General features: G+C 35.3%; 1 protein-coding gene across 4 annotated transcripts in view; it reads right to left on the reverse strand.

Annotated features, from left to right (window-relative positions):
* Positions 1 to 3,066: 3,066 nt before the first annotated feature.
* PTPRQ (protein tyrosine phosphatase receptor type Q) overlaps positions 3,067 to 16,520 on the reverse strand; it is a 130,265-nt gene continuing 116,811 nt past the window's right edge. For 3 of the 4 annotated variants that reach the window (XM_051795682.1, XM_051795681.1, XM_051795688.1), the window contains 8 exons: positions 15,624 to 15,714; positions 14,171 to 14,247; positions 11,552 to 11,686; positions 11,311 to 11,436; positions 9,334 to 9,482; positions 7,746 to 7,881; positions 4,426 to 4,549; positions 3,068 to 4,147 (listed from right to left, as the gene is read on the reverse strand). In XM_051795682.1, coding sequence (XP_051651642.1) covers positions 4,110 to 4,147; positions 4,426 to 4,549; positions 7,746 to 7,881; positions 9,334 to 9,482; positions 11,311 to 11,436; positions 11,552 to 11,686; positions 14,171 to 14,247; positions 15,624 to 15,714 — 876 coding nt within the window. In that variant the 3' untranslated portion in view covers positions 3,068 to 4,109. Of the gene's footprint in view, positions 4,148 to 4,425; positions 4,550 to 7,745; positions 7,882 to 9,333; positions 9,483 to 11,310; positions 11,437 to 11,551; positions 11,687 to 14,170; positions 14,248 to 15,623; positions 15,715 to 16,520 lie in introns of all 4 variants that reach the window. The other variant, XM_051795683.1, reaches the window with a different exon arrangement.

The following is a 16,520-nucleotide window of genomic DNA, read 5'->3' on the forward strand; positions in this document are numbered from 1 at the left end:
GATGTCATTTGGAAATCAACTCATGGGAAGGAGATAGAGAAACATTTTGAAGTAAGACCACTACACACCTGTAGATCATGCCTGCAGTATTTGAATTCAGAGGATCCATATTACTGTTTACAATTTCTTCTAGTATAATCACATATAGACAAGCAATACAGAATTAGAAAAGAGAATAAACCATGGAGAACGATGTTGAGAGGACTTGTCTTTTCAACACCATACATAGAGTGGTGACACAACAGTCACAGAGAAGTGGTTGAAACAGTGGATCACATTTTCCTTAAAATCAAAATCGACAAAGACATGTTCAGCACTATGTGTCAGTGGTTTCCAGTTACAGTTGACTGTACTCAAGGCATTACAGATTTTTTCAGCACTGAATGGGCATGTAGCTTAATTATAAAACAACCCTGAATTTATTATTATCATATGCATATCCTCTAAACCGGAGAGCTAACTGGTTACTTTTCATAGGTCTTAAAATAGAAATTAATTTGTATCTATTTTTATCATTTGTTTCCATGGATAGACAATGATGTTGTGTTATAACACACATGTAATACCCTCTGAAACAGGTACATCTCAAATTTTGTTGTAACTTGCTGTCAAAATATTTTCAGAGAAAATCTTTTCTGTTTACAGATTTTGCAGGACTCTGTGTCCTGAATCTCTGCAAATTCGTGTTCAGATCTAGGATGCTTTGTGATTTCTGTATTCAACCAAGAAATCTCCCTGTCTTGTTACCTTAGTATAAAATATGATTGACTCATTACTCTTTCCTGCTTTATCTTAGCAACTGCTTATGAGCATACTCTGTATTACAGCAGTACACAGAGGGTTTTACACAGATTAATTCATGTTATTAATCTTTCACATAATGTTATGAATTTAAATTACTGAATAGCTCCATATATACAGTAAAATCACAACTTTGCACAATTATTTCTATCAGCTCTTTTAACAATATAAGAAGTGATTAAAATTCAACATGAATGTGATGTTCTGCTGTCTTTCTGTTACCTTTGTGAACAGAACAGATTAGTTTTTAAGGACACTGACAGTAGCCTCTCGTAATGATGTCCAGCAGAACTGGCTATAAATACATATATTAACACTGCTTCTTCTGTGTATGGAGATATATCAGTCTCTAGATGTTGCCAGATAATTTAATACAGTATGACTTAGTTTCAATACAATTGCAACAATCCTAGAGAATCTCTGAATCATCCTACAGAATTTCTGAATTTTTCTCCAATTTTTATTTATTCCTTTTCTAATTTTGATAGAGTACACTCTTGATATAATAGTAATGCCAAGAATTTGTAGAAAATCGAGTGATGATATTAAAAATCAATTGGTGTGCTGCTTTATTTATATACCCATACTCTCAAAAGAGAAATTGCTTGCCTCCAGCTCTACAGTGCTGTCAGTAGAACCACCATAGCTGTCATTGCATAAGGGAAGGAGGAGGGATGAAAGACAAGAGACTGTGGAAATTCTTTCTTCATGACTGCACCAAGGTCTGGAGGAATTTTCTGATATATAGATGCTCTCCTACCCCTGTAAAGTATTGGCAGACACACAAGAAGGTCAGTGAACTACTGCTATGTTTATACTGAAAACCAATTCTTGGAGAGAGTTGCTTGGAGATATTTCTTTCCCTGACCATATATCTTATGAGTTGTGGCCACTTTATGCTGAATATTGTCTTTTACCCTGAAGACAATGCAAAATGTATCAAGGTAGAACACACGAGATTGCTTACATCAAATGGTACAGTAAACTACTTGAATTACTTTTCAGCTTTTGCTTTGCCTCTACAGCAAAGAAACACACATTTTCTAGTCTCTTACTAAGTTGTCAGACTACCAGACTACCAAGTGCAATGTCTGACCACAGGTAGGTTCCCTAAAGGAGTATACAGGAGTCTTCATCATTAAGTATTTTATAAAAAACAGAAAACACTTAAGCACATTTGAAACTTCTGGAGCTCAACTGTAAATTGCATAAGGCTTCCTAGATTTTTCCTCCAATCAAAAGAGAAATGACACACATACAGATATTCCACTATTGTGGATATAAAATTATGAAAGATTATGACTCTATAGTGTAAATTTATCATAGCATGTACTGCTACCAAGTACAACTACAAATGATGAAAAACATCTGTAAGTCCCTATAAGCAATTTGTCAGAATACTCTAAAGTACATGTATAATAAATGAAGAACACGTGTTTCATAGGAGCCAAATGAAACTAGAGCTCCGAATGCTTTGCCAGAGACTTGAACAGCTGTGGACATCACCTCTCTCTTGCTCTATCCAGCTTTAAAAGGCATTGTTTACTTTTTAGCTTGACAGGTGATGTTTACAATACCGTCAATCTTCCTAAAAGACAGATTGCCCAAATATCTTCGTAGACCACTTCCACCTCCTTAAACACTGTCTTTTGATTTTCGTTCTAGATATTTAGCACTTTCTGTTAAATTACAAAGGGTCTTCACTGTACCAATCTCGCCAGCTTCTAAAAACACCTACTATCGTTTTCTTCTGAAAAGTATCAGGTTACACATTGCATACCATTTTCATCTGGTAGCTACAGTCAAGAAATGGAAAGATTTGTTCATTTACTCTTCCGTTCAGAGTGTGTGCATGCAAACACAGCTCCTCACATACATATTTCAAGGTTCTAAAGAGGTTTTTCCTGACTTCTCTTAGCTTGATGCCTCAATAAGGCATCTTTGATTTTTTCTGTCTAAACATAATATAAGATGGCAGCTCTGAAGTCTTTTTGCTATTATGTTTTGCACTCAGATTAAGGTCACAGTTTCAGTGTTATTCAGAATGATGATACATTTCTTTACACAGAGAAAAACTTAGCAATCAACCCTTCCCCCCACTAATATCAATTGAATACTGTCACTTCCATGCAAAACTAGGGCACACAGTTTAATTATCTCTCTAGTCTTCCTACTCTACATATTTTTGCTCTGCTTCTCTGATAAGAGCTCCCGCTTCTCTCATTCCTGTTTCAGATCTCTTTCCAATAATAATAAATAATAATAATAATAATCATCATCATTAGTGGAAGTGGAAGATGTTTCCTTTTATTAAATCTCCAAATATTAGTTCCCATAATTTTCAGTGTCTACAGTGATGCCAAGCCTGAGGAAGGAGCAAGAACATTTTTACTTGACAACACTGTCATAAAATATCTTGACATTACATTTTGAGCAATCTTTTGAAATACTGAATAGTATTATATTCAAGAAATGTGAATGAATTCTAGACATTCTTTTACATAAGTCAATCTAAAATTCTTTGTAATAGATAATAGATTTATAGTTTTACTTTGTTTTATCTGTTTGAAAAAGTAGCAGGAATGTTAAATACTTTCTTCTGCATCGAACATATGCAATCACCATTATATATTTAAAAAAACAACCTGCTGATTATTAAATAGCTTAAATAGCCCCAAGTGTCCCTGAAGAGCTACTGTGTGCTGTGTAAGAGTTGAATAATCCTTTCCATGTCAGAAGGTGACTCTTCAGCTGTTCAGGATCATGAGCTGATATGCTACCACTTGTAAAAAAAATATTCAAAACACCAGAGCATACAGTTATGTAAAGATCATTATGATGGTATTGGAATTAATCTGCAAGAGCTGACAACACTGAAGCCAATCTAGCAAGAATGATTCAAGAAACTGTAGCTTTTACTTAAAACCAAAACATGCAGAACACATCAAATTCACACCAAAAAAAGTTCAACGGGAATATGATATTTTTACATCTTATTTGGCTCATTTTTCTTTTACAAAGATAATCAGAAAAAAAGGAATATGTTCAAACACACTTTATACATACTGAGTGCACTATTCATATAACACCAGAAGTGCAGTCTGTGCAAGAGTACTCCTAATCATTATTGCTCAGTGTTCTGAATAAAATACTTCAACTTATGAAGGCACATTGATAGAAGAGAAGATGCTTTGATCATCTGCGTTTGCTTTAATCATCAAAATAGGGGAATTCACTTTGGCCCCTGTGCTTAGAAAAATATGACTAATTTTCAAAATCTCATTTTCTTTCATGTTTACTCTTAGTATTTACATGGTAGTTTCTTCCCATTCAAGCTCCACATCACCTACAAAAGAAACAGATACATTACATTAACCTACATTGTAAACAAGTAGTAACTAACGGCAGATAACTATTTTTGGCTGAATTTAAAAGATCTTGCAGGGAAAAAGAAGTGGAAAGATTGAACAATGGCTATTACTATGAGGAAGACTAAAGAGCAGCAAAATGTTAGAAATTTACATTTTTGAAGCCAAAAAATGGATGTCAAAGTACTTTTTTCCTGCTTCTTAATCTGGAAAAGTCTATGAAAAAATGATTTTGAGACAGTTTGTATCTCCTTACCTTCCATGGCATCCAGAGAGTCCATCTTTTGCAGTGCTGAATAATTTACAAAACATATGGGCTGACTACTTCCCTTGCTTGTCAACAGATCCAATACGCATTGATGCAAAAATATATATTGTGCCTGTAAGATGTAAATTTAAAGATGCTTGATTAGATGTATTTCTAATACCAAAAAGTCTTTTACTTTTTTATAACATCTAGATATTCTCAAAGTAACTGCAGTTTAACTCAGCAATCTCAGTACTTCAGTGACCATATCATATATGCCTGATCTGATTTCATTCATTATGAAGCATAATGCTTTAAAATTTGTCAAAACATATTAATCCTTATGCACAGTAAGATATATGAAATTACACTAGCCATAACTGAGACTAATAAGCTATTCCACAATTTTCTGTGAAGGTTCGTTCTATGAAAAGACTTTTTGCCACTAGATTCAGACTGAAGAAACTGAACCATATGAATGTAATATTTAGATAAGAAAATTCCCCTCTTTATAGCACAGAGAAAACCAGCAGGGTGCACTCAAATGCAGAAGTTTGAGTAAAGCTAAACTTTTATGTTCTAGGAGCATGCACCATTGCTAGGAGCAAAAAAACCCACAGTATTTTTAGTGATACTTCTTGAACTGTAGCCACATTTTTAACAGACTATAATGCAAAGTATGGGCAACTAAAGTTAATTTGACACTTCCAAGGACATAAAGTCTGAAAAGAGAAGAACAAAATAAGGCAATGCAAGAATGAAATAAAGGAATGAAAATAGATAGAAATATAATAAATAGATTAAGTATATCTTCACATAGGAGAAGTATTGTATATGTAGATGCAGAAAACAAGCCAGATCACAGTATCAGAGATTTGTTCCGGTTGGAAGAGGCCTCTTGAGATTATCTAGTGCAACTACCCACTGCTCAAGCTGTGTCAGCTAAAATATGTTTCCCAGAACCTTGTCAAGACAGATATGGAATATCTCTACCAAAATCACTTTGTTATCGTTGACTTTTGCCCAGGTAAAAATAAGTAATTTTTTTGCTCAATAATTGACATTTTGTTTCAGAACTGCCATCAGTTTTCAAGTCAAGTGTCTCAGATGTATAAGAGAAATTGCTTACACAGATATGTTTTATGCTCACAGTTCCAGAGCTGTGGGTAATTAAAAGTCTTTCATAAGCCCCTGAAGCACACGGTACCATTACACTTTTCAATAGCTTTCTTACTAAAGTAGTAGCATGGCATTACTTTGTGCAAATTAGCCTTTGTACTTGGCAACAAGATAAACTTTAACATGTCTGTTGGACAAATATGGATTTCTAGAATGAAGGTCTGAAGTTTCAGTGGAGTTTAGATTAGTTATTCCAGTTCAGAAGGCAGACTCTGAAAGCTCTGTAATCTTTTGTATTCATACAGCTGCCTCTGATGTAGCAATGAAAATTTTCTGAGTTTGCCAGGGGAGAGGCTACCTGGGAAATGTATGTGTAACAAGTTTTTTTCCCAGTTAGAATCAATGACATTCTTAACTATTCTGCATCCATTGGCTACAGTAACAGATCGTGACTGTTGGCAAAAGAAAAACTATTTTGAAGCTATAAACAAGCAAAATACAGGTCTGAGAACAAGCAGTTTTTACTTATTTTACCCATAGATTTTACAGACAGTTTGACTGATGGATCTCTAAACTGAGCTCTGGGAAGGAATTGCTCCTCTCTTTATATCTTTTGTGCTGATCACATAAAATCTGATTAATAGGCAACTCAACAGTATTTTATAACAGAATTCTCAGAATAGCAATCCACCATAAAACTTTACAAGATTGATTCCCTTTGGGCAAGTTTTGTTGCTGATCTGACTTTTGTAGTCTTGTAAACATGAGCTAGAAATGACCTGGACAGAGAACAACCTGTTTCAGACTTTTGCAACTAGCATATAAATTGATACTTGATCCGTTAGGAAATCAGAACTATGACACCATCATCTTGTATAGCATTTTGGCACACCTTTTCCTAGTCCCCGCCCAAATATGCACATGAAGAGATATACAAAAATTATACATATTTTAAAAACGTACATTGATCTTATCTAATGTCTTACCATTTAAATATTTTATTTTGGGAGTGCTCACATTAAATGTTCTTCTAGCCTTTGATTTATTTTCAGGTGATTCTACTTCTAGTCAAAAGTGTAAAACAACAACCAAACAGCATTCCCAGGATTCATCATCACAAGAAAGTCCTGGCAATTGTTTAGTTTCATCAAGACTTCAAACAGAAAAATTTAAAGCAAATGGTAATCAGACTGCACCTTACAAGATATATCATGGCAGAGTATCACCAGGAGGTCTTGCAAAATCTTCTGAAGTGTAGTTATTGAAGAGAGGTTAACTGCTTTGTATATTCTGACACATTTTTCATATATTCTGCAGTGATAAGGAATAGCAGAATTGCATTCCCAGTGGAGCAAGTCTCCTTACATTAAATTCACTTTAAATCCATCAGTTATGAGGAGGTTCATCCTGAAGCTACTCATCCATACTGAGAAGGTAGTGAGTTGTTCTGTAGACTTAAAGGCTTCAGGTCGTGGATTAGATCTGGTCTGCAGTAGACTTGTGCCAGAAGCCTTATGCAAACACAGCTAATTTCTGTTCCACTGGACATTTAGGATCAGCTTTAAATTCTTCTATTACTCCTTTACATATACTCAGAATTCCAGATATAGCAGAGGTCTTCCTCACCAGCAGTTCATCACAAACTTATATCTATACTGAATAAATCTGCCAGAAATGTACTTTTTTTAGACCCTAAACCCACCATTGCCTTGATTTTGAACACTGAAGTCTGTGCTTAAATCTATCCATATGTGCTATTTTATTTGATGCAACTGAAACAGAATCAAGGAATCAATAATGAGTTCAGTGGTAAATAAATATTTAAAACTTTAGAGGACTATGCCACATATCCATACACAAAAAAATTACATTTAAGTAGTAAATAAAGTCAATGAATGAGCAAATCAATTTTATATTAACAACTGTTCTTCACCCAAAACTTAAAATAAACTTTCTCAAATACTGAGAAATTTCTAAGTTCTAAAGTCTAAATATCACTCTTTTCAGCACTTGTCAAGACCTTGCTGGCCAAATATACTTAAATAGATACAGACCATATATCTGCACATTGTTTGAAATAAATATAAGCAGGATTTGGTAGAAAATGTTTTATACAGCTGATTATTATGAGCTTTCTAGTCTTGTTTGTAGATCAGGAGATGAGATGATTGACTTGTTAACAACAGGAAAACAAAATAGATAAATCTTACCAGATTCTGTACCATACACATTCTTTCACTTCTTAGCTCAGCTACAAGTCCATAGATATCCACAAAATCATGGTCATTTACGTGTTGAGTTAAATGGTCAAGTGCAATATAAACACCTGTTCTTCCAACGCCAGCACTGCAAACATGATACACAAGATAAAATAAAGCCTTTATGTTAATGCTTTTCGTATTTTCATAGAATATTCTAGATAAATTAAGTTTATTGAGAAAAGAAAACTTCGGAAAAAACTCCTAAATCTTTTTTCAGTATTTACATTTTGTGATGTGTGTGTCTCCTTGCTGAATGGAATAAAGTGAAATCTCGAGCCATCTTGATTTGAGCCATGTTCTGATTTTGATTCTACAAAGCGGTTGCATCAGACAAATGAAATATAACTAAACCAAACCTGTTAAAGTGGAAAAAAGATTCTACAGCTTTTGTGTGAGTTTTCCAGAGCTCACTAATGGAAAGAAAAAAGTGATAAGATTTTGCGAAATCACACTTGGATTCTGAGATACTTTTGGTATTTGACACAAAACTACATGGGATCTAGCAAAACATTTTAAAGGAAATACTTTTAAAAGGAGGATAAGTGTGCAAGACATGCTGCTAGCTAGTGTTTTATTTAAAGACTTCATAATGAACAGGATTTTCTGAAAATCACTATCAGACTTCTCTGCAACTGGTATAATAAATGAAGGGTATATCACTGCAGATAATCAGGAGATATATAGCAAAACTCTTGAACTTGCAAGACTAATGACCAGAAAGCAATAAATGAGTTCTCTGGATATGAGAACACATAATGAAGTTTTATAAACATTAGGAATTTGAGCACAGGTGGAGTATCTGGCCCATGGTGGCCCCTTTACATATCTGCGTTCTGAAAACAGGATAGGATTCATTGCAGAGGGATTCCAGAGAATGTCAGTGTTCTGAAAACATGAAGAGTGTGTTGTTCTCTCCTGTAATAGTATAGGCAAATGTCTGTCAAAGATGATATCTAATAAATGAGGTTTTACCATCCATCATGGGTGGCACCCTTAGGACACCAAGGACAGAAAAAAAGAACTCCCATGCATGATAAAGTGGGCAGTTAGGGCAGAGATTTGTGGCACCAAAGCCAGCTTTTCTTTATTCCTATTTGTCATTCTCTGTGGCTTCCAAATAGTTTCTTCCTTATGATATGTGACATGTACATTATAAATACATTTTTAATACTTATTTGTTAAGAAGAGCTCTAATCATAATAGAAGTAATTTAAATAAACACGTGCCATTGCTATTCCTATTCTTATGGTTAAAGAGGAAAACAGAGATAAATCCAGGAGTACCTTATGGTAATTGTTGAAGCAATAATTTCACTAACATCACCTCAATGGATTTCCATGAATGAAGGAACAGACACACTTTGGCATTTTACCTCCCAGAAAGGACTAAGAACTGCTAGAGAAACTTCATTGTTGTCCATACTAGAACCATATCTGTGCACTCAGTCTTCATTGTTTTTCTTCTGGCAACTTCCCTGCACTTTAATATGCACTTGACATTCTAAGACACTAAACAATGATTTGATGAATGTGCTTACCTGCAGTGAACCACCATTGGTGTGTTATCATGTGCTCGACTTGCACGGATAAGTTTTACAAAATGGATAATTGGTGCAGTTGTTTCAGGGACTCCGTGTTCTGGCCAAGAAGTAAAGTTACACTGCCGCACTGTCATGCAGTCTCCATGCTGAAAAATATAAAATAATGTAATTTTTACAGAAGAAATGTTACAGAAGGTTCAGTAAGTTACACATAGCCTTCTCAAAAATTTCATGTAAAAAATAGTCAGAATAGCATAATAATTATAAGATGTACTGGCATGAAGGAATAATTTGTGCACAGAACTTATGGCAGGTGGGGTTTTTTTGAGATGGCATCAAGTACATCTTTCAGGAACTGTTAATGACTTTGGCAGTCACCCTCCATTTGACTTCAGTCACTATATCAATCTAATTTTTAGATTGAAGGTTGAAATTTCTATGGCTCGTTTAGAAGATTAGTGAACTGGAATGAGAAATTTGTTTAGGAAAAAGCAACCACTCCAAGACTGATCCGGTGTAGTGAAGGTAAACACACATACACTGGTAAACACTGATATATTTTCTAAGTGTTTGATGCCCTCTCAATCAGAGCAGCAGCAAGAGCAACCTAAAGAAAAGAGCAGATATCTAAATCATTTATGAAGGACATAAAAATGAACAAACAAAGGCCTGTCAAGATCAATATCATGTTTCCAACAGTGGTTAAGGAAAAATATTAAGGAACATTATAAAACACTACAACAATGTATTTATAGTTCCCCAGAATATCCTTAGTAGTTTGCGACTTGTGAATTTAGCCAGAGACAGTATCTCAAAATTTAATAGTACTTGTCAGAATTTTCTTCTACTAAATTATGAAGATTTTTTGAAGCCCTGTAAGTTTTTAGCATTCACAATATCCTGTAGCAAGGAGTAACACAGTTTAATAAACTGTTGTGTAATGAGTCAGTTCCTATTTTTTTTAAATTTCTTTTGAATCAATCACTTGCTCCTTTCATATTGCAAGAAACACTGAACAACTGTAAGTAATTATGTGTAGAAACTACTTCATGTCTATGCTTTTTTTTTTGCTGGTATGCACTTCTACTCTTAATAGTCGTGTTTACTCTATGTTCTATTTTAGCTGAAAAAAGATTTATCTTCTCCCAATCATTTTTAAATGTTCAACTGCCCTGTACTATATGCACAATATATCCTTATTGGGTGACCACTGAGACAATCCCTTAACCCCTGTGTGCCTTTTGTAACATGCACATGCCACAGAATGGTAATACGTGCAGTTGGATAGCCAAGTTCAGTTCTTAGGATCTGGCTGCACTATGTACAACACAGATCAAGGTTGGGAGTGCATAAAAAGGCTGACTTAATCTTGGGTCATTATTCCCAGACTGTTACTGAGCCTACCTGCTGCTCTGACCTAATGCTGGGTAGTAATTTTCCCAAAGAGTGGGAACTATAGTCACAGATCTACACTGCAGCCCTACCCTCACTTCCCAGTACAGAGTGGGAGTAATATTGATGATTCTCATTTACATTGGGTGCACCTCCTGGGGGTGGGGGTCAAAACAGCTGGTGGTACAGTGCAAAACAGCTGCACCAGAGAATCTTTCCCTTTAATCTGAGAGGGATATATTCAAAGGGATTTGTCTGATTCCAGAATTGTTAGGATTACTCCTTTCTAGAAGAGACAATTGAGGTGCCCAAGTAGAAACCTCACCTCCCACCAAAAATTCAGTAACCCTGATAGGCCCTTCAAAGCTTGTCAGAAGGATGTCTGACTTCTTTGTGATAGAAATTCTCAGGAAATAAAACATGAATGAGAACAAAATGCAGGACAACCAGGTAGTACAGTGTATATGCATTAAAAGATTAAAAGAAGAATACTGAGGGGGTAGTTGCGTGGGATGGAGCACATCTGATATTCTTTGGGGTGTTGGATGGATTTTATAAAATCAACTTCCAGTTCTGGCTTACCCTTTCAATTTTTAGATCTCTGATGGTCCAGTCTATTTGAATATCTTCCATCAATTTAGTAATCACTATATCCCCAAACACAGTCACTGGTTTATTATCTTCTGGCCAGTATTGATGACATCTTATCTGCAGGGAGATGATTACTAATTAATTAACATTATTGTGTTATAATCTTGACAGAAACTACATACAGAATTTCCACTTATATCAAATGCTTTTAATTGGTACGCTGGTAACTTACACGTCCTTTTTCAAAACATTGTGTAAGCATCACAAGTGTTTTAGCTCTTGTCTCCCACACCATTCTCCAGAAATCGCCCACCGTTCCTGGTAACGGTCCCTGAGTTGCAATAAACTCATTTGGGCATAAATAACCCTAAGAAAAAGAAAACATTTTACACATAATTGTTGGCAAAGAAAAAAAGGAGCTTGCATGTGACTCATAGTTGTGCCTGTATCTGTCATGCCTAAGGCTAAAACCTAGTCAGACATAGGGGAATGCCATGCTAATAGAAATGCATTTAGCAGGGATATCAGGTCGTCCATTCCCATTTAAAAGTATCTAAGCCTTCATACTAGCCTTCCTGCAGATCTAGGCAGAGTCCACCAAGAACTGTGTCAAGAGGTGGCCAACATAGTGCTAAGGAGCAGTGGAACCAGGGAAACAACTAAGGAGCAGTCTGAGAGCTAGTGCAAGATACACCCCACTGATGACCTTGTTCTTCTTGTGCTCATCAGGGATCTGCTGTAACTTAGGGCTGGAGCTTACTCAAAGAAATGATCTCTGATAAAAGGTATTCAAGAAACCTACTGTAGACATTGACTTTTATTTTGGTGTTGTCTTCTACTGTTTAATTCATTTTTAAATTGATGTAAAACTTGGGAGGAAGTTTGTTGAAAAAAAATCTGTGCAAGTGCTGTCAGTGCGTGGTTTCACTTGGATCTGTTTCCTCAAAGAAACAAAGCATACATAGAGGAACTATTATGTATTACAGAAAGTAAAATAATAACAATAATAACAATAAATTTATGCTGTAGTACTAGCAGTTTATAATATCACAGAGTTCTGCTTATTGCTCAAAACAACTGACACAGTGGTTTATAGCACCATCAAAGCTCCTTATTGGAATTATAGCCCTATAATTCACAGTTGCCTGTTACTTACTCCATCTATAATATAAAGAACAGGTGGAAATGGGAAACTATGTTAATCCTCCCCAATTTGAGAGTGAGGTGAGAAACTATGATTCAGGGATGCAAAGCTCACAGTTCAGTTACTGACTTTTTCTTGTTTAACCAATGAAAATAAAAGTAGCAGCAGAGTTCCCATTTGTTGAAACTATATACAAGACTTCTCCTTTCCTCTCTTTATATTTGTGCATATGTATATCATGGCTAGGCTTCGCCAATGAAGATTTGGGAAGGGCACTACCCATGTTTGTTACAAGCGTGTTGGTGGCTAAAAAGGCCAATACGAGACAGACATGTCCAGTTGCAAAAGGCACAGCAGAAAGACTCCTTAGGTGGTAAATTCTGCAAGACATGATTCTTTCTGTGTTGTCTTTTCTCCTCAAGAGTGATCCTGCGTGCATATGCATATACACCTAAATAATTAGGTATGTAAATACATACATACACATATTGCAGAGGTTCAGCTATATGCATTTATATATTTACACATCTACAAATACAGAGAGCATTTAAAGGGCAAAGCTTTAGCCTTGAGAAATGGTAACACCAGAGTTGTCTATTCACTGATGAATGGTGTCCCAAAATGAGATGCCTGTATGCAGTAAAGACCAGTAAAATCTCAGCAGGGAACACTCTCTGTAACTGGCTTTTGCTGCAGCTTTTTGGAAGTTGCTGTTCATGTTCCCTGCATAAGACATGACGTGTCAGGTAGTGATAGAAAGGGTAAAGACTAGGCCATGCTCCAAGCTGTCCGTTTGCCTTCTCAGTTTTTCTGTGTATAGTCCCAGCATCAAGCAGCATGGTTCTTCCTATCTGCTAACTGTCAGAACAAAGATATTCCATATAAAGGGAATAAACAGCATTTTTTAATGAGAAAGGAAGATGCTCTCAGCTCTATTGCTTATTCTCTGTGAATGTCTTTCATTTACCTGGAAATAACTATTTCTACTTGCCATTGTGTTATCAGTTTAGACTACAGTCTGTACATCTTGCTATGTGTTTGAAAAATGTGTAATGCAAATCAAGTCTTGACCTCATGTGAGATCACCAGCCACTGCTAAAAGAAATTAAATGCATAATTATAATTCACACTTTGAGCTTCAACAGGACAAAAAATCAGGTAAAAATATAGATAAAGAATTTACTGAGTACATAATAAGAAAATGAAACGTCTAGGAAGAAAGCCGAGGATGAGAAATACATTATTAGTTTCTTCCTCAAGAAGCCTATTTGCATTTTCCTCCTTAAGGGCCATGCCAAAACTACGAGCAATTTCTGTAAAAGTTTTCAGTTTATCTTTACATTGTCCTGTTCATATAAAACAACTCTAACTCCTGAACCAAGAAATCAAATAACACCTGTCTAAACAATTGACCTCTGTGGGAGTTTCACTATTGTCTTTAATGATAATGGTATGAGACAATTTATAAAAAGCAATTTGCTGGACACAGTTTTGATTCTTACTGGAAATCATTGTTTAGCAATGAAAATACAATAATGTGTATTTTTAACTAGTCATGCTCAATGCCACAGTGGAAAATGCCATGGCAACAGTGGTTGTAGTAAATGAAAGAAAAATTAGAATTCTGTTCTTCTTGCAAGATATTTTTTAACTCTCTCTTCTACCAGAAAACAAACATATTAAAAATATGAGAGACTTTCTACTTACAGACACATAGCTGGCATTAATGTAGTCAGATCCAGGAATACTAGCGTCAGGCATCAGTTTTACTCTGTTGTTATTATCTATCATGGAAATAAAGTCTAGTTAACCGAGAGATTTGTTCAAAAAACATAGAAATATGTAATAATAAGTGTTCCTGGAATGCTAATAAATAAAAAATACTGTTATTGTTGCTGATATAACAATATTTGACATAGCAGAACACTAATTACAAAGGTAATTCAACCTATTTCCATTACTGTATTGTCATTCTTTAATGTTCCAGGCATGTTTTATATAATACTTCTTAATTTAAATGGTCAGTGTGCCAAAACCTTCGATGTGATGTATGTGTGGGAGTATTCTCTGCCTAAAAGTAGCCTGTGTACTAAGAGCCATGTTGTTCTAGCACACACAACTTCTATGTGAATCAGACAGCAGGGGCAGGGATCTGACAGTTTTTTCTATGTACTTGCTGCTCAGGTCACAGATTTGAGCCAGATCCTGGCATTTTTACATAATTTTATTTATTTTACATGAGGTAAACTCGTTATTAAAAAAAAAACAAACTGAGGGTTTCTGATTTGGTCCCATGGTACATACGCAGAAACATGTCATACATGAAATACCAAAATTTTCATGTTTGATCCTCAACTTAGTTAAAAACAAATTAGAATACAAAGTTAAAGATTCATGAATCTTGTCTGTTTGTATTTCATCGTGTTTCATGAATAGAAATTTTTAGTGACTGTAACTTAGAGTATTGTCTTGAACAAGGCAGTAGGTAGCAGAAACAGCTGCTCTGAAAAGTTAATAGCACAGAATGTAGCATTATTAACCAAGGAATGCCATGCACTCCATCTCACATCACAGCTAATGCCTAAAATAATAATGACATTTCTTGTCTTATTAACTGAAAAATGAAGCAGTGTTGAGTATAGAGAGACAGACTCCTGTCTCCTGTGATAATATCTAGCCTGGGCTTATAAGTTATCATACAGTCACTCTGATCTTCTGTGGAACCTTTGTAGCACATGTACACATATCCACAAGAAAGCATACCCAGCCCCCTGAGGTGGCTAAATGCATAAATGTGGATTTTATATGTTTAAAAAAATTACTTCTTACTAAAGGGGAAAAAAATCCAACGAGCAAGAATGGTAGAAAGTTTGTTACATGGTTTAAATTACAAAGCTAAGAAACTATTGAGGCTACAGTTTCTTGCACCTGCATATTAAAGCTTGTGAGAGCAAGTTTAAAGCTACTTGCAAATAAAACTGTCTTTAAAAAACACAAAGAAAAGATATATTACTTGACAGAAAATTATTTCATAATGTGGACATGATTGAACTGCCATTTCAACAGCAGATCAAACAAAAAACCACTTGCATTCCAAATATATGCTGCACTATTGAAAGTAAAGAGCAAAATGGGGAAGTTGATCAGTAGACTCACGTACATGGCTTTATGTTTGGGAAACGATTCTTAGACCTGTTCCAAGGCAGATCAGCATCAGTTGAAGCAAGGTCTTCAAGAAACTTGGGAAGTTCCTGTAGAGGAATAAGTGTTTGTTGGAAAACTTTTGCCCTTAAGTGAATTTAAAATATGGTACAATCATCCAGTAAGAGGAAAAATTCTATAGTAACAGAGTGCATTTCTAGGAACAACTGGAAGCATTACAGAGCATTCTGCCTTCGCTGTCAACACCAGTTACACCAGCAATGTTAGACGTAGCACTGCAGACAATGTTGTCAAGATGAACAATTAAAGCTTACATGAACTTTCACCTTTACAAGCCTGGATAAAGTCAGTCTATCACCTTTTGTAGTTCTTTTCTGTTTTTTTTCATGAAGTCACATGCTTGGTTACCTTGCTCTACTGACTCAGTCTTAGTCCTAAATAATGCCTTTTCCTGACTCCTGTGCTTGGGGCAGTTCTTGCCACAGCATGAGAACTGATGAGAATTTAATTAACTTGAGACAACTGGCAATTAGCTATTGTTCATAGGACTGTTTGCGAAACAGGTAGGAAGAGTTATTTTGGGTTGTACTGCAGTTTCATAACTGGTGATTAGTTCTATTTGGAAGGACAGAGTTGGATAAATCATTCATATTGAAGAACTCATTTGATGGGTACATTCGTGTGCATAAATAGGTATAATTTCCCAAATTGATTAAAACAATGGAGACAACCTCATAACTTGTTAATGCAGAAACTGTATTGATGTGATGATCTCATAGTGGTGTTAGGAGAATAGAAAACCCAGAAAAGTCAGGATTTCAAATATGTCATTACCTGCAATACATTTTTCCCTTTGTTTGACAAATGTTATATGGAAGACCTGTTTCAACATCCA

Source organism: Manacus candei, unplaced genomic scaffold (assembly GCF_025592945.1).
Source record: "Manacus candei isolate 608988 ecotype Guabito, Panama unplaced genomic scaffold, ASM2559294v1 h1tg000043l, whole genome shotgun sequence".
NCBI classification, from domain to species: Eukaryota; Metazoa; Chordata; class Aves; order Passeriformes; family Pipridae; genus Manacus; species Manacus candei.